Consider the following 21,474-nt stretch of genomic DNA (forward strand, 5'->3'; position numbering starts at 1 on the left):
CAGCTATGATTTTTATAAAATAAGTTTGTTTGATCTACTTCAAAGAAAGTAGAAATGTGAAAATAGAATTAAAAGTTTAGCACAAAAATTAAAAAACCCATGCACAGCTTTTTTCTAATAACATTTTTTTTTCTAGGACATTTTTAAGATTCTTTGTGTATGTGACATTTCAAAGGCAAAAGCAGAACCTGGAGACATTTCCTTCCTGTTTGAATGTGGTCTGAACTGACGAGTATGGCACTTGTTGATATAAATCAGGTCAGACTGGAGAAAGGAATTCATTATGTTTCTAACTGCTGTGAACATTTAACTCAGGAGAGGGACCCATGCACTTGATCTTAGTTTATGTCGATCTGCAGAACCAAAGAGGTAGGGAAATGTGGACCTCACAATTTACCCACAGGTATATTACTCCACAATTCACATGTACCACATCTTGACTTGACAAAAACTTCCCCGGCCTAGTTGTGGCTCAATAAAATTTTATTATTTTTGTTACTTATTTTTATTCAAAAGAATTTGTTTCCCTATCACAAAAATCAATAACCACACCACCAGCAGCAGCGAAGTCCATTGAGTTACGTTGATGGTGGGGATTTTGCTGGGGATTCCCAATGTCCCAAAGGTCAAAAAGGAGGGAAAAAAGGAAAAAGAAAAAATTATTTAAAAAATTCAAAACCCACGATGACTTTGGGGAGCAATCACGTGACAATTTCCGTTTCTTACTGTCTGCTTCAGACGCATTTCGGCAGGATCAAGCACAATTTGACTTCAGTAAACCTTTCATACCAACTCTAGCACCTAATTGGGAAAAAAAGGGGGAATCAACTTAATAAAATTGTGTCAAAATATAGAAAGAGGTTAATAGTCTTTCCTATGTTTATTAATGAAGAACCAAATCAAAATACATTTCTCAACTATTTTATAAAATACAAAATGATCTGAAGGAATTCGGCATTGATCCCTTCTTCCTTTTAGTTCAGCAGCTGCGTAAGCTCTTCAGCTTTGTTATTTCCTCTGTTAGAGTCATCAGGATAAACAACACGAAACATGGATAAGTGAACTACCTAATGGGCAGTGTGGATATATTTTTCTCAAATATTCTGGTAATCTTCTACATTCTTACGAAGATTTTAGGTGGCGTACCTTTTGAATACATTGCCTTCTTCCCTTCATGGGCACTGTTTCTACTGACCATGGCACAGTTTAAGTTCCCCTTTCCCTACAGCTTCATTCATTTTCTAGTCCACCACCTGCTGTCAAGATATTCCATAGAGGTTTTTTTTGCACAAAACTTGTGATGTTGCTAAAACCAAAAATAAGAGGAGGCACATGGCTAAGAAAGGACACAGAACTGAGAATAAGTATGAGATGGTGCAAAAAAAAAAAGAGATTTTGTTAAATGGAAATTGCAATTCTAGGTGGCAAAGATGCAAAGATGTAACCTTTCCCTTTTACTCTACTAAGGATTGAATTGAACTGTGCTTATCTAAGTGTGTGTGTGTGTGTGTGTGTGTGTGTGTGTGTATCAGGTAAGTAGGTTTCTTAAATAACAGGTCACTGAGCTGAACAAAGTCTTAAGATCTGTCAATGATATTCCATAAGGTATCTGTGTATTTCTGAGCTCCTGGAGGTAGGTTAATAATCCCAATTGCCCCAAAGTCCCAACTTGCTGAAGAATGAAGTGCATCTTTTTCAATTCACGTTTCTCTCGGACAGTAAGACTGACTTTAGAGAGCCACTTAAATCAGAATCCAAATCTGCTGTCACTGTACCTGAAGCTTCCAAAACGTAACAAATGTTAGTTGGTTCAACAGCCGGGTTTGAATTTAAGCTGTCCATGATTTCCCAAAGAAGTTTCTAAACAGAAACACCAGCTATCTTAAAAGGAGACTGGTTTGTCTAGCTAACAGTGTGGTTCCTCTGCTTTGCTTATCGCATTTATGCAGGACATTTTAGGCTTGAATTTCCTTTTTTGGTTGTTGGATCATTTTCCACTTGGGATGTGTTGAAAAAAGCTGTGGTAAAAACCTGCTAAGTGGCAGATGAAAAATACGTACATAATAAAATATTTCCTAATCAGTCGAGAATATGTAGAAACAGGTACCCTCAGAATGCATGCTAATTAAATCTACATACTAATATAATAAACAACTTCACCAAAATGGTGTTTTGTTTGGAAAGCTCGTGCTAGGCCAGCATATATTTATCCACTAAACTATACAAACATCTAGTGGTATAATGAGATACAGGTCTACTTCCTCGAGTTTCTAACTAAGGAATACAGAGAACTAAGTACGAATGCTGGCTGAGATGATGTGCCAAAGGACATTTACGTTTTCAGGTGTAGATACATGATCAAGAGCACGAGAACTAAAGTACTTTGCCCCCTGTTGGCAACTCAAGCTGACCACTTTGGGAAGAGAAACACAAGGAAGACAACAGTGGAGTAGGTCATGTTCACATCTGGTGCCCGCTAAGGCTCTCCTGCTGTCCTGGACCTTGTCTAGCGATGGTGGGTGGATTAGTTGTGCTGGCATCATGAAAATGACCAGTTCCCTGTCCATGGGGATTGGTCAATGGTCTTCATCTGTTTTCTAGTCCATGAATCCATCTAGCATTCAAACAATCTATTCTGTTTTAATTTTTCATGCATACAATCTCAACAAGTATCACCTTCTCCATAGTTGCAAACTACCTATTCCTTTCCCCTTTCAACCCAGCCATGTCCAAGGAGATAAGACCCACAGTTTGGAATTTCCTAAAGCTCAGTACAGTTGTATATTTTCACAGTTGCACTGCAGTCTAAAGATGATGTGAGTTTAAAGTGGAGACGTGTAAAACAGCTTACCTTAATTGTACCCTGACTGTTAGCAGCAATCAGCACATTGGACTCCTGGAAAAGAGTAAGCACTTTTCAGTTACAGAGAGAAGGCTTGCGGAAAGGCAATACAAGAGAAAAGGTTCCTCTTTTCCTTAAGACACCAACAGAATCTAACACCGATGTGCCAATGTTAGCAGGTTTTTATCTATGAGGTTTCAGTTTAAAATCCTTATTTTGAGGATTAAATTTTAATTGAAAATAATGTTAGGATAGTAGGAAACTTTGGAAAGTTAAAAAATGTAAATGACAAAAGGACTGCAAAAGAAAAGAACAAACTGAAATAAAATTGCAAATAACTTGAAAAAAAGTGAACAACAGCTTCTGCCATAAAACCTCTAATTCAGTTTCTCCCATAAAATAGTAGTAATTAACATAAATGATGCCAACATCTTTGACAAAACTCTCTGGATAGACTTCAGCATCAGAAAATAAGAAAAGGGCAATATTTACCTTGTGGAAGAAAGGCGACTCTCAGCGTATGTATTTTGTAAATAACTTTGGTAATTACTTGAATGAAAATACATGAGGTAGAAGTACCTTTGTACTCTCTAGTCCTCAAGCAAGTACTGGCAAGAACCGTTACCACCATATGCTCCCTCTGCCAGAGCACACAATGCCAGGGCCAATGCGCCGTTTACAGGGCAAAGCTTTAGTGCTTTCTGCCATTTTTATTCTAGTTATCTTTTACTTTAAACATAGAGAAATCTGGCAAAGATAAGGATTCATTTAGGAGTAGCAGATAATCCACTTTTGTGAGTTAAAGAGAGTACAAGAAACAAAACGACAACAACAGAACAAAGAAAAAAACCTCATAATCGAAACTTCTCATTTTTGGTTGAAAGAAAGCTTAGAAAAAGAGTAATAAACTGTCTATGAAACATCCGGCTTCATACAACTATGGTACTCTAGCTAGATCATCATGAAGAAGGGTTGAGTGTACCCTTTTAAACCAAAGAAGGAAGGCTACTGATTCGTGTAACTATTGCGGCAGTGGAGGAGGCCATGGTGGACGCTATCAGAGGACTAACTGTATACATTCTGCTGGTGCAGAAGGACAAATATAAAGATTTATTTATTTTTATTGGAATGTCAGATTCACAGAGAGAAGGAGAGACAGAGAGAGGGCTCTTCCATCCAGAGATTCACTCTCCAATTAGCCACAACAGTCACAGCTGAGCCGATCTGAAGCCAGGAGCCAAGAGCTTCTCCCAGGTCTCCCATGTGGCTGCAGGGTTTCAAGGCTTTAGGCCGTTCACTGCTTTCCCAGGTCACAAAAGAGAGCTAGATGGGAAGTGGGGCTGCTGGGATTTGAACCAGCATCCATTAGGGATCTTGGCACATGCAAGGCGAGGACTTTAGCCACTAGGCTACCACACTGGTCCTAAATATCTCATTTATAAGAAAGGCAACATATAACAGATTGCTTAATTCAGATAGTTTTTCAGGAATAACATGCAAACCTATGGTTATATAGATTCTTAATAATTCTTATAAACAATGGCTTTACATCTTCTCCCCCATAAAGACCATGCAACTACAAAAAAAATGTCCCTAGGAACAAATTATCTGTCAGGATAATTTTGTTAGGAACAAATTTATCTGTTACACACAAATAAATAAAACCAGACCTTTTCCCTGTAGCATAGAGGACTAGTTGTCATTTTGAACGCTTCCTTTTGCAGTTGCAATGACTGGCAATCCCTAGCTGTAGCTGTACTCTGCTGGAGACCAATGCAAGTAGCTCAATGGGCTTTTTTTACTTGCTAAATAGAATAAAAATTCGAGTCCAGACTTCTCATTACTTGTTCCCTGTTTTATGGAAACTGGCAGTACTGCTGAAAAAATTTCTTTGAGGCTTAGCTAATAAGGTATTCTTTCTTAAGAGATGAAGGAAAGACTATGGAAAAATGATCAGATTTGTAAAAATAAAAAAACAGAAGATACACATCCACAGAGTATTTTAAAAGTTCATAGAAATGAAATTAAACTGTAAGATGCATTTTCTAGAACATTTGGAAGAAATCTTGCTTAGAAAGTCAGTGATGGTATATGAACATACAATAAAAACGGAAAGGGGCCATTACGTAGCCAATTAGTTAAAATCAGCAGCAAACAGACATAATTATTTGCTTGGATTATTGCTGGAAGATACTTTCCTAGAGATAGATGCAACTGCTTGTAAATGTTAACTAATTTTGCTGTAGTTATTTGTACATGCAATACATTTTAAATAAAATTTACAAAAATAATGTCTGTTTCTGGCTAGGATAGAGAAAATGGATTGGATTTACTCTCCTATAAACAGCCAGACTACTGAATCAAACACATTAGGCAACAGCGGCATGCGAACCGTGAACAAGGGAGACAAACTTGAGTAAGCCTCACAGTCATCTATGCTTTCTGCGTGGAGAAAATTTCTGGACCACACAGAAAGGAAGGGGATTCCAAACAGAATGCAGAGGAAAAAAAGCAGAACACAGTGAATTCCCTGAAAAATAATATTTTAATGTTCTCTACAGGACAATAACTAACCGAACATACTTCCCTGCCTAGTTATCCAGTCCATCGGTCCCATCTCTCTGAAGCATCCTTCAGCGAGCTCCAGAGATCCTCATCACAGCACCTCCAGGAACCCACCGTGGCTCCCCCTGCACCGTGCTGCTCACCATGATTATCTGTCATCGTTAACAGGACAGGCATTCAGGCACTGCACTGAATCCTCAAGTTCTGATGAAAATAAGGAATAATGTCTGATCTTGAGACTACAGACTGGCAGGGAAAGTGGACTCTTAAATAAAAATGTCATATTTCTATTTCTACAAAGCAGAGTTCAAAAACACAACTTGAGGGAGCCAGAAAACAATCTTCAAAGAGGCAGGAAAGGCTTCCTAGACCAGGCCACAGCATGAGATCGAACAGTAACTGCTGAGACATTTCAAGTCAGGCAAAGGGACCTGGTCCTGTGAATACAATCAACTGGAAACAGTTTCAGATAGTGAGAAGTTGTGTGTGGGAAGCAGCTTATGTATGCATTGCTGGGATGGAAACACTAGGTTTATGAAAACAAGGAGTCAGCGGCTGTCTCGCTGCTGCTGCAGCAGCATGTGCCACGCCAGAACACGCCAGCCACACTGGTATAAGGATTATTTTTGAGGAGAAGGCAAGGGAGAAAACCAGGGCAATAGGAGAAGCTCTCTGTCCTCCCTGGGTCTTCCTGAAAAAAAGGAAAAAAATTCTGGCAAAGGTGCATCCGTCCACCCTGCAGTCTTAGCCACTTCTCACGGGACAGCAACAATATCAGCGATGACACAGCACTAGGGGGCAAACTGAGTAATACCAACTGAACTGCCAGGACCTCCTACATACTCACCTTCCTGCAATGTGTTGCCCTGGAAGCCATAAACTCACCAGGTTGACGTTATCCCTTCTCTCTAAATTTCTCTCTCTTCTCCCTTCTCCCCTGCTTCTTCCTCTGTAACTCTGTCTTTAAATAAAATAAAGATCTCTTCAGAGACCCTTTTATCTTAATTGGACAGAGGCATTCATTCCCTTTATTAAAACAGACGTCTGCTTTCTTACTGCCAGAAAAGATCGCTAATTTGTAGTGCTGGTTTAGAGTCCCTGAAAACAGAAGATCATACACACTCTAAGGGCTCTGGCAGTCTCTGCCTCCTTATTTTCTTCTTTTTTTGGAGTTGGGTAGGAGGGTGTTAAAACCTGTATTCCAAATGTAACTGGGAACTAACACGGTTTTTCTTCTTATGTTGATGGGCTTTGCTTAATCTGTGTTTCACTCTGGGTCCCACCGAAACAGCACAGTGCCAAGGGATCTGGCCTTTCAAGTTTCCTTTCTACACATCCAGGCTTGCTTCATGAACAGCCTCCCCCTTGTCCTTGAGAAGAGGTACAGATAAAATACCTGGTTCTTAACAGTTTTTCTTCAATTGATGCTCTGTTAAATAAAGCTATTCAGTTTCATCACTTCTTTGTATTTACTTCACACTGGCCCAAAGCCTTTGGCTCCCCCACAGCATCCTTTGACTTAAATGCAAATGAAAAAAATACTCAAAAGTTCTGACATTTTCTTGCTTGATTCTAGTGGGTTACAACTGACTTCCTGACATGCAGTATAATTCTTTTACTAAAACTGTTTCATAGATCCTCCTCCTTTTCTTTAAAATCAAGTTTCCATTAGTTTTGGCTCTCAAAACGTTAAATGCGCTTCAGTTCTGTTGGGCTGGATTCATTAGGAGAGTCTATTTGACCAGTATTTATTTACCTCAAGATAGACATAAATCTATATTACAAATGGGCAGAATGTATGGGCCCATACAAGGATATTCAAACACAGATTCCAAGAAAATCTTCAAAAGTTTCTAAATAGTTATGATTTGAGGCCCAGTTTCTTTTGTCTTAGACCTTTTTTTCAGTATTTGGTTTGTCATCACTGATTTGGTCAAAGTATGTCAGTATTTTTTGGAGAAGAGTGAATACAAAATCAAAATCTGTAAGTGTTAAGTTCTACTCATTTTTTTTTCCCTTTTGAGAGAAAGTCATAAAGACAGACAGACACAGCATGAGAAAGATCCTAACGCTGGTTCACCCTCCCAATGTTGGCCGGGATTGGGGCTAGGTGACTCTGGGTGCGGCTGGGCGGGTCCACACTGAGAGCTGGGAATTCAATCACTGTTGAAGGACTGCCCCCCAAAAAGCCAGACCACCAAATGCCAGAGGACCCAGAATTGCAAACGTTCTCAGCAGACTGAGAATTTTGCAGAAGGCAGACCTTCTGCTGAGATGGCAGGGTAGCTTGTTGACAAAGCGTGCCTGAGAGGTGTGAGGCATGCTACCATCTTCTCCTTCCTTCAGTGATTGTGGCCAGAACATATCTGAATACAAAGTTCTGTTCCATTCCTTTTCTAGTTAGATCTGCTTGTTTCCCAGAATTAGTTCCTGTAACTCCTGTTTACTTATCCTGTTGCCTGAGACCTGCTGAGTATTTTCCAAGTCCCTTGTGATCTATTGTTAGAGTAGCTTGTTTAGTTAGCTAGTAACCTTTATCAGCTTGCTTGCCCTGCAAGAATTGTGGTATAAGTTGCCTACTAAAACTCAATTAAGCATGCACTGGTTCATCTTGCCTATGCATCCCCAGTGTCCCAATCCTTCTAGGCGCTGTCATCACACCTCGAGTCCTAGTCTCCACTAGACAAACCCCCAAGAACTCACAGTCTCCTGTATGAGCGGCAGGGACCCAACTACTTGAGCCATCACTTGCTGCCTCCTAGTCTATGCATTAGCGGAAAGCTGGGATCGAGCAGAGGTGGGACTTGAACCCAGATACTCCAATACAGGTCACAGACACCTTAACAAGTAGGCCAAATGCCTGTGTGAAGATGTCTTGTCTGATAAAAGATCCAAGGTTATGTGAGTTAGTTGTGTGAATTGTGTTTGTGAGACAGATGACTATTTTGCAATTTTATAATCCAGAATTCAAGATCTGTGTCTTACTAGAAATATTCAAAAGCTCCATTTATTATTACAGAACTGCACACTGAGCAAGCAGATTACTGTGCTAAGAACTTTGTATGGGTCATTTCACTTAAGCTACACAGCAATCCTAGGAGGAGGAGAAAATGTTGTCTTAGTGAGACTTAATAATTTACATAAATTGATTCATATGATTCACACAGCTAAAAAACAGCACAGCCAAGAGTCAACTTGTGAGGACTTACACCAATGTTAGTTTGCACCACACTGAACCAGTGAACTGCTAACATGCCTGAGGCCTCACTTTGAATTTACTGAATCAGAAGTAAAAAGCCTTACATAATCATATAACAAGACAGCCTCAGCTCTCATAGATATAGGTATCACATTTTAAATCTCATAAACAGATTCCTTATTATATGAAAATCTGATCTTCATTAGATCTAGTTATACGTAATGATTTTAAGCAGTGTCGTCAGATAAATGGGTTTGGCCACAGAATGAAGGTGTTAGGAAATGGTTTAGAACCAATGAATGGTGCTTGGTCAGGTCAAACACCACTTTCTACTCCAAGCTCAGGAGATTTGAGCTTCTATCACAGAGGTGTAATTCCCAGGTCACCCAGTTACACCAAGGTTTCCTTTTTCTTCCCACAGACACCTGTGCTTCTTGCAATCCTAAACCATGAGGATGATTATGAGTAGAATGGTATAAGTTATAATCTCTATTAATGGGTTCTTATTTTAATAAAATACATTATTTTTGGTATACTGCATCATTTTTTGATTCATTCAAATACCTGTTCTTACAAACTGGCTTAAATAATGCAAAAATTAATCAAAATGCCTTTTGGATTTTGGATTACATCTTCAATTTCAAAACATATAAGTTATACAAGTAGATGTTTCTGGAAAAAAAAGACACATTTCATATTGGAGATTTTTTTTATTGTCATTTTTCATTCTGGATCTTTATGGGAAACTCATGACCATCTATCTACATGCTGGAAATCCCAGTATCATATTAACAGATTTAAGAAGCAACTGCAATTAACTGGAAAGACGTAAGTGCAAATGATATTCAAATTTAACTCATGGACAAGGGTCTTAATGTGATCATGAATATAAACAAAAAAATTTAAGCCCATTGACTAAATTTTATCATCTAGAATCTATATCTGCCAAATAAATATGGAAATTAGCATACTTAAAATATAGTTTGGTATCAACAGCTCTGCTGAGAAAATAACCTGCTATATCTATGCAAATTTGCCTAGTAAGTACAGTTATTATATTTTTTGTAGAGCTTTGTAAGCTGTTTTGCCAATTTTTCCTTGAAATCTCTAGATCAAGCAACTAATTTACCATTATATGCAAAGCACAATGGGGGTGAGGGATGAGAGAGAGCTCTTACATCCACTGGTTTACTCCACAAATAACAGTGGCCGCCAGTGCTAAGCCAGGCTGAAGCAATGAGCCCAGAATTCATCCTGAGTGTGCCATTGGTGGGTAGCAGAGACCCCAATGCTTGCATCAACACCAGCTACCTTCCAGCTGCACATTAGCAGGAGGCTGAATTAGCAGCAGAGGGCCGACTTGAACCAGGCAGTTGACTATTATTGCATGTGAGTGCTCCAAGTGGTGTTTTAATTGATGGCCAAAATGCATGCCCATTTTCATCATTTTGAAAGACTAAATTAGTATTTTAAAAAACTCGCACACTTCCAAAGAGCCAATAGTTTGTCCTTTTAGAACAGGTAGACACAGGCAGAGGAAGCATGGGAAGGACATCCACCAAGAATCTACCTCAGAATCAGAAGCATCAGGTCAGGTCACACTTCCTTCTAAGCCTCACTTTATTTGTAAAGACTTGAAGCTTTTGCTTGGAGATCAAAGGCACTTGCGTTCATGATTACAGCAGAATACACACAATATAAGCTGTGGATAGGGCGGATGTTAACATTTTTTAATGAGGCCCAGTGCGACAGCTCTGTGACTAAATCCTTGCCCTGCAAACTCCATGATCCAACATGGGCACCGGTTCATCATCCTGGATGCTCCAATCTCCATCCAGCTCCCTGCCTGTAGCCTGGGAAAACGTCAGAGGATGGCCCAAAGCCTTGGGATCCTGCAACCATGCGGGAGACCCAGAAGAAGCTCCTGGCTCTAGATTGGTTTAGCTATGGCTGTTTTGGCATTTAGACAGTGAACCAGTGGACAGAAGATCTTTTTCTATGTGTTTCCTCTCTGTCAATCAGCCTTTCCAATAAAAAATAAATCTTGAAAAAAATTTTAAACAAATTTAAGTGGTGCTAACCTATTATAAAACCCATACAACTCATTATTTTGGCCATACATGTAGTTACAAGTCCGTTCAGTCTTTAAGTATAGTGTATCAATACATTTGGCCTGAGTAGAAGACAACTGCATCGTTAAACTTCAGAGTAGTTTGTGGAGGAGACAGCTTTAGTGGCAAGTATGATCTGGATGGAATAGAGTGAGGAGATGCCTATTTGTTACAAGTAAGAAGGAATGAAACCCAAGGGAGCAGTAGACTCAAGAACACAGGCACATCAGCATGTGTTGTAGCACAGCATCCCAAGCCTGAGCTTGGAGGCCTGCATCCCATGCTGGAGCACTGGTCTCAGTCCCAACCACTCGTTTCTGATCTAGCTCCCTAACGCATCCTGGAGGGAACTAGACAGTGGCTCAAGTACTTGGGATCCAGAGGAGAGTTCCAGGTTCTTGGCTTTGTCCTGGCCTAGCAATGGTTGTTACGGTCATTTGGGGCAGAGTTGTTAGAGTTACTTGGGGAGTAAACCAGGGAAGTGAAGCTTTCTCGTTCTCTTTTTCTTTATTGCTCTGCCTTTTACACAAACCTTTAGCAAAAATAAATACATTGAGCAGAAAACTTTCGAATGATTCATTAAATGAAGAAAAGAGTGGATTAAAGGGGCCTAGAAAAACAAGGCTACTCATTCAACAACTACAGGATTACAAAAGCAAAAACAAAAACCGAACAAACAAAAACCCAAAACTGTCCAGGGTAAAAAATATGGAAATTTCAGAAAAACAAAAAAGAATTCCCACACAGATATTTACCAATAAACCTGCTGTGGCTTGGTTATAGCACAAACTGGTGTGGTTACTGTATAACAATGCAACAGAAATGCCTGTCTCGGGCCTGGCCCCATGGCTCAAGGACTCAAGTCCTCTCTTTGCACACACCAGCATGCCATACAGGTGCTGGTTCATGTCCTGGCTGCTCCAGTTTCCTTCCAGCACCCTGCTTCTGGCTTGGGAAAGCAATACAGAATGGCTCTTGTAAAAAATAAATAATAATCAATTAAAAAACAAACAAGTTACTCTGGCCCTCCTGCTTGCTCTGATCCACTGTCCAGTTGACACACACAACTTGAAAACAGAAGACGTTAATGGTAGCAGTAAACAGTAGCCAGCTTTTGCTTTGGAAATAGACATTTTGATTTGTGGTTACACTTAAATGTTATTAATAAGCTGTATTTTAGAAAAATCACATTTTCTTAAAGACAAACTGACTCTTAATGAGACAACAGGTCTGCCTAACTCCTTCACGTTTAGAGATCAACTGACCTCTAGGCCAGTTAAGCCAATGCAGCCTCTTTAAAAAAATCATATTTACGTTTCAATCCTACTTCATATGTTAAACAAGCTAAGAAAAATTATTTGAAAAAACCATGAGGTACCTCAAAACCCAGAAAGATGAATATAGAAGCATTTATCTACATGTCTTTTCTCATTTTTTAAAGTAAACAGATACATAACTAGTACAGATATTAAAAAAAAAAAAACAGGATAAGGAAAGCAGTGTTGAAAGTGCTCGGATCAGCACAGTCACTTGGGGAGTGAATCATTGGACAGAAGATCTTCCTCTCTGTCTCTCTTCCTCTCTGTATATCTGCCTTTCCAATAAAAATAAATAAATCTTGAAAGAAAGAAAGAGAGAGAGAGAGCGAGAAAGGAAGGAAGGAAGGAAGGAAGGGAGGGAGGGAGGGAGGGAGGAAGGAAGGGCTCGTGTTTCAAAGCTGTCTGGAGGGGAACGATCAGACTCAGCCAACTGCCCGAAGTCTGACAGAGACCCCCATATTCATGTAGGAAAGCTGCCATCTGTAGACAAAAGGATTTTTGTCATTTGTCCACATGGTAATTTCCTGCAGCTTCCTTTTTTGATGTGTCTTATTATTAAAAGGTCTTTTGTTATTCAGCCTCATCTTTCCTAATTTACTAATTGCATCAAATTCACATTTGAATCCATTTTAATGCATTCAAATAAGCTAAATCAAAAACCTAACATTTACATAACAGGAGAAGAATATTAAAAAGGCATATAAAATCAAAGTAATCTCTAATCAGGGCACAAAGCATGTAAAGAGCATGTGCAAACAAGGCAGACTGCGACGCACAAGGCGTCCCCCTTCTCACCGAGGGCTTCTACCCAACGGTCCTCTTTGACATACGCCTCCTCTCGTACCCCTGGCCCACAGAGCACAGCTGGCTAACCCCCCCGAGAGCGACGTGTTCACAACAACAGACATGACGTGACTCTGATGAATACCGAGAAGAGTCTGTGAGTACACAACCGTGCATTTCTAAGGACATTATCGGCAAATTTCCTCCAAATTACTCAGAAAGGTATTTACACAATTTGGTACTATTTCAGTTACATCACATATCACAGCAGAAAAAGCAGAGCATCTTAGACATGGAGATCAGGATTTGCATTTTGGCTCAGGAAGCATACGGCTTAGACCTTTTACAGGTTTAATTTCAACAATATAAAACACAAGATCTTAGGCATCTGACAGACTGTAATCAAGATTCCAAGAAACACAGAGCATTTCAATGGGTTCCAGACATACCACCTCAAAACGTGGCACCCTGGCATTCAATAAAATAACTCAGGCAATACGGTGTCTTTGACTGCTCTGCTCTGTTCTCCTAAAGCAGGCTGAACAATTTAACCTTCTTCTGGAGCAAATCTAAGATACTAGCTCAAGATGTGCCAAATTTATACTGCAAGAAAGGAATTTCTGTATCTCTGAAGTCTCAGGAAAACAGAAAAATGTGTGAATAAACAGGTCTTGCTAAGCTTTGCACAGTTCCATGCCATTACATCATACTGTTCTGTCTTAATTCTCAATATTCATCAGCCTTGGTATAAAAAATACATGAATGCATTTTCATTTTGTTTGGGTGCTCATCTGAAGGCTCCACTATTATGTAAACCTTGTATCAAACCAATCAAAGTCCTGGCTACCCTGGATCCGATCTGTGCCCAGGAGGCCAACGTACTTCACGAGACCCCAATGCAGTTCCGGGTCACTGCTTCGGGTCTGGTTCAGCTCTGTCTGTTAGCAATATCTAGGGAATAAACTGGCAGCCTGGAATTTACTCTCTCTGTCATCCTGGCTTTCAAACAAACAAGAGGGGGAGGGGAAGGAAGGAGAGAATGAGGAAGGAAACAAAGGAAGGAGGGAGAGAAGAAGGGAGGAATGAAGGGAAAGAAGAAAGAAAAAGAAATTGACCCATCACAGCATCTAGCCAAAAACCAGCTAGAATATTACAGCTTCTAAACAAATAAACACTAGCCACTCCAGGATAGAGCAGCGAGGCAAGGGCCCGGATGAAGGTTACTACATAACACAATTAGGTTTTCTAATGTAACCACTTGACATCACTGGCAGATTCTAAACATCCAGATACATGAACCTAGTATTATTATTTTTTTCAAGCATCACCAAAAATAAATTTATTGAAAAAATAAGTGAATAAATAAAAGGTTTATGGAATTATAAAACATCATGCATCAATTTCAAAACATTTTGTTACTGAAATATATTTACCTTTTAATCCTGCTTTTCAATAAAATTTTTCAAGGACCCTTATACATTTATTGTCTGCCCCCAAGTAGAATGTTAGCAGGGATTACTGTCTTTGTCACAAGTGAACCCCAGTACCTACAGCAGTGTTCCCACTTTTATAAACTTTTTTTTTCAGTTCCTCTAGGATATTTTATTTAGGAAATGATACAAAAAAAAAATCCAAGTTTTAGAAAGAAAGCTGGTGTAAGCTTTAGTTAATGGTGAGAAGAGTTGACGGCAGAGTGTGGCAATGGCAAACTCATTTATAAAAACACAAAGTAATTTGTAAAGAAAGGAAGTAAAAGACATGATCTGATAGGATTAAGTAAGTTTTTTCTTCTGTTTCCCTCAAACAATGCAAAATCATTTAAAGTTTTATTTATATTCACTGATGAACCTAGTATTATTAAGAAGCAATGACAGACCATGAACCAGTGTTAGGCGGCAGGGTAGGAAGTTTAGAAATTGGCATAGAAGTAAGATATACTGAAAGAAAAGCAAGGGGGCCCGGCAGCGTGGCCTAGCGGCTAAAGTCCTCGCCTTGAACGCCCCGGGATCCCATACGGGCACCGGTTCTAATCCCGGCAGCTCCACTTCCCATCCAGCTCCCTGCTTGTGGCCTGGGAGGGCAGTCGAGGACGGCCCAAAGCTTTGGGACCCTGCACCCGCGTGGGAGACCTGGAAGAGGTCCCCAGCTTCGGATCGGCGCAGCACCGGCCGTTGCGGCTCACTTGGGGAGTGAATCATCAGACAGAAGATCTTCCTCTCTGTCTCTCCTCCTCTCTGTATATCTAACTTTGTAATGAAAAATACATAAATCTTAAAAAAAAAAAAAAGACCAGAATTGTGCTTAGATATACAGCAACCTGATTTTACATTATGACTTAAGATTTTAATGATTAAAACTTTGTACTTAACTAAAATTGATTTAAAATTTACGAAAATAGCACAAGACTACGTTTAATAAATTAAAAATTTGATCCAACCTTTTCTATGCCCCAGTATGTTATTGCATATGTTATTGTTTGAATTTACTGTATACAGTGACTTAGTGGTTCCTAAGAATGCCAAATAGGCGCAAATGTGATTTCATATGTGTTAAGAATATGTAAGAAATCAGATGACAAATTACTGAAAAAACACTTAATAAGGGCATAAATAGTGTTACAGTTACCAATGGCTAAGATATGACATTCCAATTTCCAGACAGTCTCCAAACATTTCTCCCACACGTAAGAAATTCTTATAGCTGGCTAAATTTTCACTGAAATCTTTAATAAAAATAAAACTTCAAATAGAGCAATTCATTGCTGTTATAGCTTGAGAACAAAAATGGAATTGAGCTTATTTCTTTCCACTGGGCTGAGCGTAAATGGGCATTGGGAGCAGTAGGGACGGCAAGCTTAAAAAAAGCAATCATTTGGGGCTGGCACCAGGCATCTTTGCCTGAGATGCAGGCATCCGTGTGGACACTGGTTCGAATCCTGGCTACTCCACTTCCAATCCAGCTCCTAACCGATGGCCTGCGAGAGTAGCCGAGGCTGGCCCAAAGCCTTGGGTCCTGCTAGTACAGGGGAGACCCAGAAGAAGCTCCTGCTTTACACATGTCTAGCTCTGCTTGCTGAGGACATTTGGGGAGTGAACCAGAGGTTGAAAGGATCTCTCTCTGTCCCTCCCTGCAACTCTGACCTTTCAAGTACAAACAAATAAATCCTTTAATTATATACATATATGAACATCTAGAATGTCTATTCTTTTTTTAAAATTTATTTTTAATGGAAAGGCAGATTTACAGACAGAAGGAGAGAGAGAAAGCTCTTCCATCTGTTGATTCATTCCCAAAGTGGCCACAACAGCCAGAGCTAATCCAATCTGAAGCCAGGAGCCAGGAGCTTCTTCCAGGTCTTCCCCATGGTTGCTGGGTCCTAAGGTCTTGGACTGTCCGTGACTGCTACAGGCTGTGTGCTGCTGGCCTGGGTATGAAGGCCCCGAGCAGGGGCTGCACTCTCCTGATGTAGGCTTTTCCTTTAGGAGCCATAGCAGGAAAGGATGACAGAAGTCTGGGAGCTTTTAAAAAGATTTGTTTGTAAGGTAGGGTTAGAGACAAGACCTTCCATTGACTGGTTCACTCTCCGCAGGGCTGGGCTGAGCCAAGCTGAAGCCCAGAGCCTGCTATGTCACAATGGCAGCTCTGAGAAATTTTTTCTTGTGCTGGCTGGATGGGATAGTGACCACTGTAAAAATGCCATACATATATTACACAAAATTTGTAAGAATATATTTAAAAAATACAAAACATAATTAATAAATTCAACCTGACACTTGTACAACAATCTAACTACACACACATATTCTCCACTGAGCACAGACTTTGACCAAACTATACTGTATTTGGGACAATGAAGTAAACTTGCTTTGTAAAAATAATCTAAACATTTATTTCTCATTTTATTGAGATAGAAAGACATCACTGATTTACTCCCCAAATGGCTCCAAAAGCTGAGGTTGAGCCATGTTGAAGCTAGCAGCCCAGAACCAGCCTAGGTCTCCAACGTCGGGCAGGAGGCTGGAGTCTGAAGTAGGGCCAGGGCAAATCCAGTCACTGTGCCATGGCATGTGTGCTCTCCACACCACCTCCGCAATTCTGAAATTTAAAATTTAAAAGAGACTGTATGGCACACTTGTCAGATCATAGTTAAATTAAACTGGAAACTCCTTTTAAGGAGTGGCAAATAAAAGGGGGTAACAACCAAAGGAACAAAACAAAATTTCATTATAGGACACACTGTTATGTAAGTCAGGTGAGGTTGCTTCCGAAGTTTAGTGCAATCTGATGATGTACAAAAATTTGTTTCTAAGAAATCAGATAGTATGCATACTTCTTTAGAAAGGTCTTTGAGAGAAGGCTAAAGTGGGAAATAATGTTAATATATTAGAGTAAGGAGAGGAGGAACAGGTAACATAAATCTGGTAAAAATATTAGCTAGTAGTAATACAAATTTCCATATTCACATCTAGAAATTGTTTTCTTTGAAAATAGGCAAAATAGGCTGGAATAGCTACATATACATATGTATGTATGTATATCCCCCAAATAAAAATAGTAATTCTGAAATGATTACACAGCTCCACGTGAACAGCTCACATCAGGAGATGAGTTTCCTTAAACCTGACGTAATCTTGATAGTGTCACAGAGCTTCCACTAAGCCTATACTAGACAGCAAAAATATTTGGCACCTTGATGACTACCTTTCTTTGGTTTCAAATAATTACTATGTAATTATACATGAAACAAAGATAAAGTCCATGCCTGAAGGTTGTATTATTAATTTCAACACGTTATTCACGATTTAAGCTTCTGTTTTTAAGAATATAAAGAGTAGCTCTCATGTTATCTCATAGCTATGGTTCTGAGAATCATACTTCTCAGTCAACTCACTCCCACTCCTTCTTTCCCTTTTATTCATTTCATTCATTTTTACCAAAAAAAAATTTTAATTTACTCCTTAACCACAGGCTTAATTCACCACTAACCATCATATTCAACAAGAAAGAAAAGACTACCATCGTTACAAGAGTACAAATATGTACTAAAAAAAGATAATCAGATTACTAGATTTCTATTTCATTCCTATTACTTCTTTGTAGTATATATTCACTGCCACATTAACAGAAAATAGAAAATCTTTCTGCAACTGGCTTATTTCACTAAGCAAAATGGTTTCCACTGCATCCATTTTCTGTACTTATAAGATGAGATTTCACTCTATTTTTATTGGAAAGTCACATATACAGAGCAGAAGGAGAGACAGAGAGGAAGATCTTCCATCTGCTGATTCACTCCCCAAGTGGCCACAATGGCCGGAGCTGAGCTGATCTGAAGTTAGGAGTCAGGAGCTTCGTTCATGTCCCAAAACTTTGGGCCGTCCTGGACTGCTTTCCCAGGCCAGGCAGGGAGCAGGATGGGAAGCGGGGCGGACCGGACACTAACTGGTGCCCATATAGGATTCCGGTGCTTGTAAGGCAAGGACTTTAGCCACGAGAATACCACACTGGGGCTGATTCCACTCCTTCTATGGGTGAGCAATATTCCATAGCCTTTCATAAACTCTAAAGTCTCACTTATAGTTCATTTTAGCATTTATTCTTTTTTACTCTTCTAGTTTCTTTCATTCTTCTGTATAGCTTATTAAACATGATGCTTTTACTTATTCCTGCACTATTTTCAAATTTTTCTCTGCCCATGTTTCTTTCTATATATTTTCTCCTAACTTACCACACCTATGAGTTCATTAATTCCTCTTCTAACCTTATCTTGTATTCAACTCACTGAGTTTCGAGTTTTGCTAATTGTATTTTTTAGTGTAGGATCTTCATTTTTAAGAAGTTTGTCAAGTTTCCATTTTCAACCCTGTCTTTCATCTTCCCATTCACACACTTTTAAGCTATGGCAATCACTCTTACATCCACTGCCGCTGCGACTGTTTACACTGTATGTTGCTTACACTGGGTTTTCATGCTGTCCCTTCAGTTTCAATGTTTGAATATGCCCTGGTTAAATTTGCAAAGATAATGAAAAAAACTAAAATCCTAAATGTTATTTGCTTTCTGAGAGAATTTAAATTTGTATCCTATTATTATTAGGAATCCAACGTACCTCAGTTCAGCAATTTCAGTGGTTGATGAAATGAAACTGAATTACAATTACTATAAAAGCTTATCTTCTACTGCTTTACCCAAGGGTACAGTCCACCGAGGACCTACAACAAGCCCACAATGACAGGCATGAGCTACAGTACCAGTGTCTCTACAAAGTGAGATCACATTTCACTTATCTCACCAACACTGCCAAATGCTCCAAGGCAGAGTAGATTTAAAAGCCAGGCTCTTCTGCCTAGTCTGTTATTTTTTTTATTTTCTGCCTTATTTGGTTTCGAATGTCAAAGAAGCTTTTTATTTTTAAAATAAATACCTGCTTCAACTTTTCCAATTTTACTTAGAGGAAGGGTTGTTCTAAATTACTTGGTCTGTCATTATCAAAACTGGAAGATGATTCACAGAGTTTTAAGCAAGAATAATGGAATATCTATTTAAAGTGAAACTGTACCTGGAACTCAGATATTTTAAGTCAACATGAAATCAGAATGCCTCATCTCTCAGATAAAGCCAATCATGTAAGTACCTAGAACACTGTTTTTAAAAAGGTGACATATATGGATGGTTATTGCTTACATAAGCCAAGGCAGTTACAAATAATCATTTTCAAATGTGTAAGTGAAAAGATTGAGGAAATAATTTTTTCACAACCTAGTAATATAACTTTCTCATTAAGAAATTGAATGCCCTGAAATACGGTTGTGTATTCTGTAGCCAGCAACGTACCATGAAATTGAACGCCCTGAAATACGGTTGTGTATTCTGTAGCCAGCAACGTACCATGAAATTGCTCTTAGTTCGCTACACTTTCCTTCCCCTGCGTCAACCCTTCCCCTTTCTGCTAAACATCACCTCAGCTGAATGCTTAGGAGCACATAACTGCACACAGTCCCTAAGCAGAGCAGGACACAGGGCACACTCTGCAGGAGGCTTCAGTCTCAGAAGGGAGGTGATGCCGTCTTCTTAGATGGAGGGAGGTGTGGATCTGCGGGTGGGAGCAGGGGCAGTGACGGGGAAGATGATGATGGATAATGTAGCAAAGATTCCATTAGAAAGGAAGAATAACTAAATGCTCAAAAGAAGAGTAGGATAATTATGACTGACAACAATCAACTCTCTACTTCAAAATAAGTAGTAGGGAGGAGTTTGAACATTCCCAGCACAAATAAATAAATGTCCGAGATGACGCCAATGAGCCCAATCTGATCACTGCACACCACACTCGGGTACTGAGATGTCACCTTGCACTCCATAAACACAAGGAGTATAAATGAACTGAAAATTTAGAAATCATATACACAGGCAACCATGTATAAATACAGCACTCTGTGAGATACCAAGGTGAACACACCGGTATGAACACTTACCCCATCCGGCAACGCTCTCCAGCAAACAGCGCTAACAAACTCATTGGTGTCATCTTCCTTTCGGTCTTTGTCCAGAACACTTTTGACTGTATCAAACTTAAAAGTTAGCAAAGTCTTAGAAAGTCCTTTATAGTACAGGTAGAGGGAGTTGTTTTCACTTCCTGAAAATAAATTACAATAGTTTTTCAGAATGAAAACTGGAATAAGGATATTACTCTGAAACAATATTACTATACAATGTTTTTAGCATAAAAAGCAGTATGCCTTATGGAAAGATCTGAAAGACCAGCTCACATGGCTAAGGGGGGCCTCACATGAGAAAACAATTCCTAGACAAAAGCTACAGTTAGTACTCTGAAGAGACAATCAGTGCTATGGGGTAAAGCTGCATTGTTAATTCTGAGGCTGAAACTGTTATATGGAAATGTAGCAGAGGCCTAAAGAAATAAAATTTTGCTATTACAAGAATCTTAAGTTACATCTAGAACAATTTGTATCTAGAGAGGTTAAACACGTCGCACTTGAAGGGCTAATGTGCTTCTAGTATAATTTTGAGGAAAGTCAATTACACGTCTATTGTATTACTTTTAGTGCAGAGCCCGTCATACACCAGCGTACAGAGTCCCTGGGCAAGCGGGCCTCACTCACCACAAGCTATGTAGTCTCCGTTGGAAGCGAGACCTACGAAGTTCTTCTCATTGATATGACCCTTGAAGGAACGCAGACAGTACGGTTTCCCCACATTCCACAGTTTTAGTTGGCTATCTGTTGATCTGAGGCAAAAAAAAACACAGATTGGAACAGATGTGAGATTGTACGCGTGGCATGACACGCATCACTACTGTTTACAGGCACTCCAGTGTGGCGGTTAAGAGCAGAGTCCGGAGCCACACTAGCTGAGGCAGAAAGTTCAGTCTGCCATTAATCTGCCTTCCAATAGGAAAGTTGTGGTCTCAGTTGATTGTCAACTGAATGTAAAACATGATTTCTACTTTGTAGGATTAAGTAAATTCATTTGAAATGCTTTCTGTGGTGCCTGGGCATGAAAGAAATACTCAATAAACATTACCTATGAATACTACCATTCCTCCACCACCACCATAAAACAATGACTGCGATCTGTCCTGGGAGTTCTGTGTAACTCCAGGGACACACCTGTTCCTCTGGAATTCTGCATATA

The 21,474-nt window shown here is 39.5% G+C and overlaps 1 protein-coding gene and 1 non-coding gene across 3 annotated transcripts in view; both read right to left on the minus strand.

Moving 5' to 3' along the window:
* Positions 1–465: 465 nt before the first annotated feature.
* COP1 (COP1 E3 ubiquitin ligase) overlaps positions 466–21,474 on the minus strand; it is a 156,776-nt gene continuing 135,767 nt past the window's right edge. For both annotated transcript variants that reach the window (XM_058660701.1, XM_058660700.1), the window contains exons 17-20: positions 20,943–21,067; positions 20,295–20,455; positions 2,852–2,896; positions 466–801 (exon numbers count right to left, since the gene is read on the minus strand). In XM_058660701.1, coding sequence (XP_058516684.1) covers positions 784–801; positions 2,852–2,896; positions 20,295–20,455; positions 20,943–21,067 — 349 coding nt within the window. In that variant the 3' untranslated portion in view covers positions 466–783. The remainder of the gene's footprint in view (positions 802–2,851; positions 2,897–20,294; positions 20,456–20,942; positions 21,068–21,474) is intronic.
* Positions 12,434–12,574, minus strand: LOC118760405 (small Cajal body-specific RNA 3). Its single transcript, XR_004996769.1, has one exon. It is a non-coding gene; the product is annotated as a small Cajal body-specific RNA 3 (non-coding RNA).

Source organism: Ochotona princeps, chromosome 2 (assembly GCF_030435755.1).
Source record: "Ochotona princeps isolate mOchPri1 chromosome 2, mOchPri1.hap1, whole genome shotgun sequence".
NCBI lineage: Eukaryota > Metazoa > Chordata > Mammalia > Lagomorpha > Ochotonidae > Ochotona > Ochotona princeps.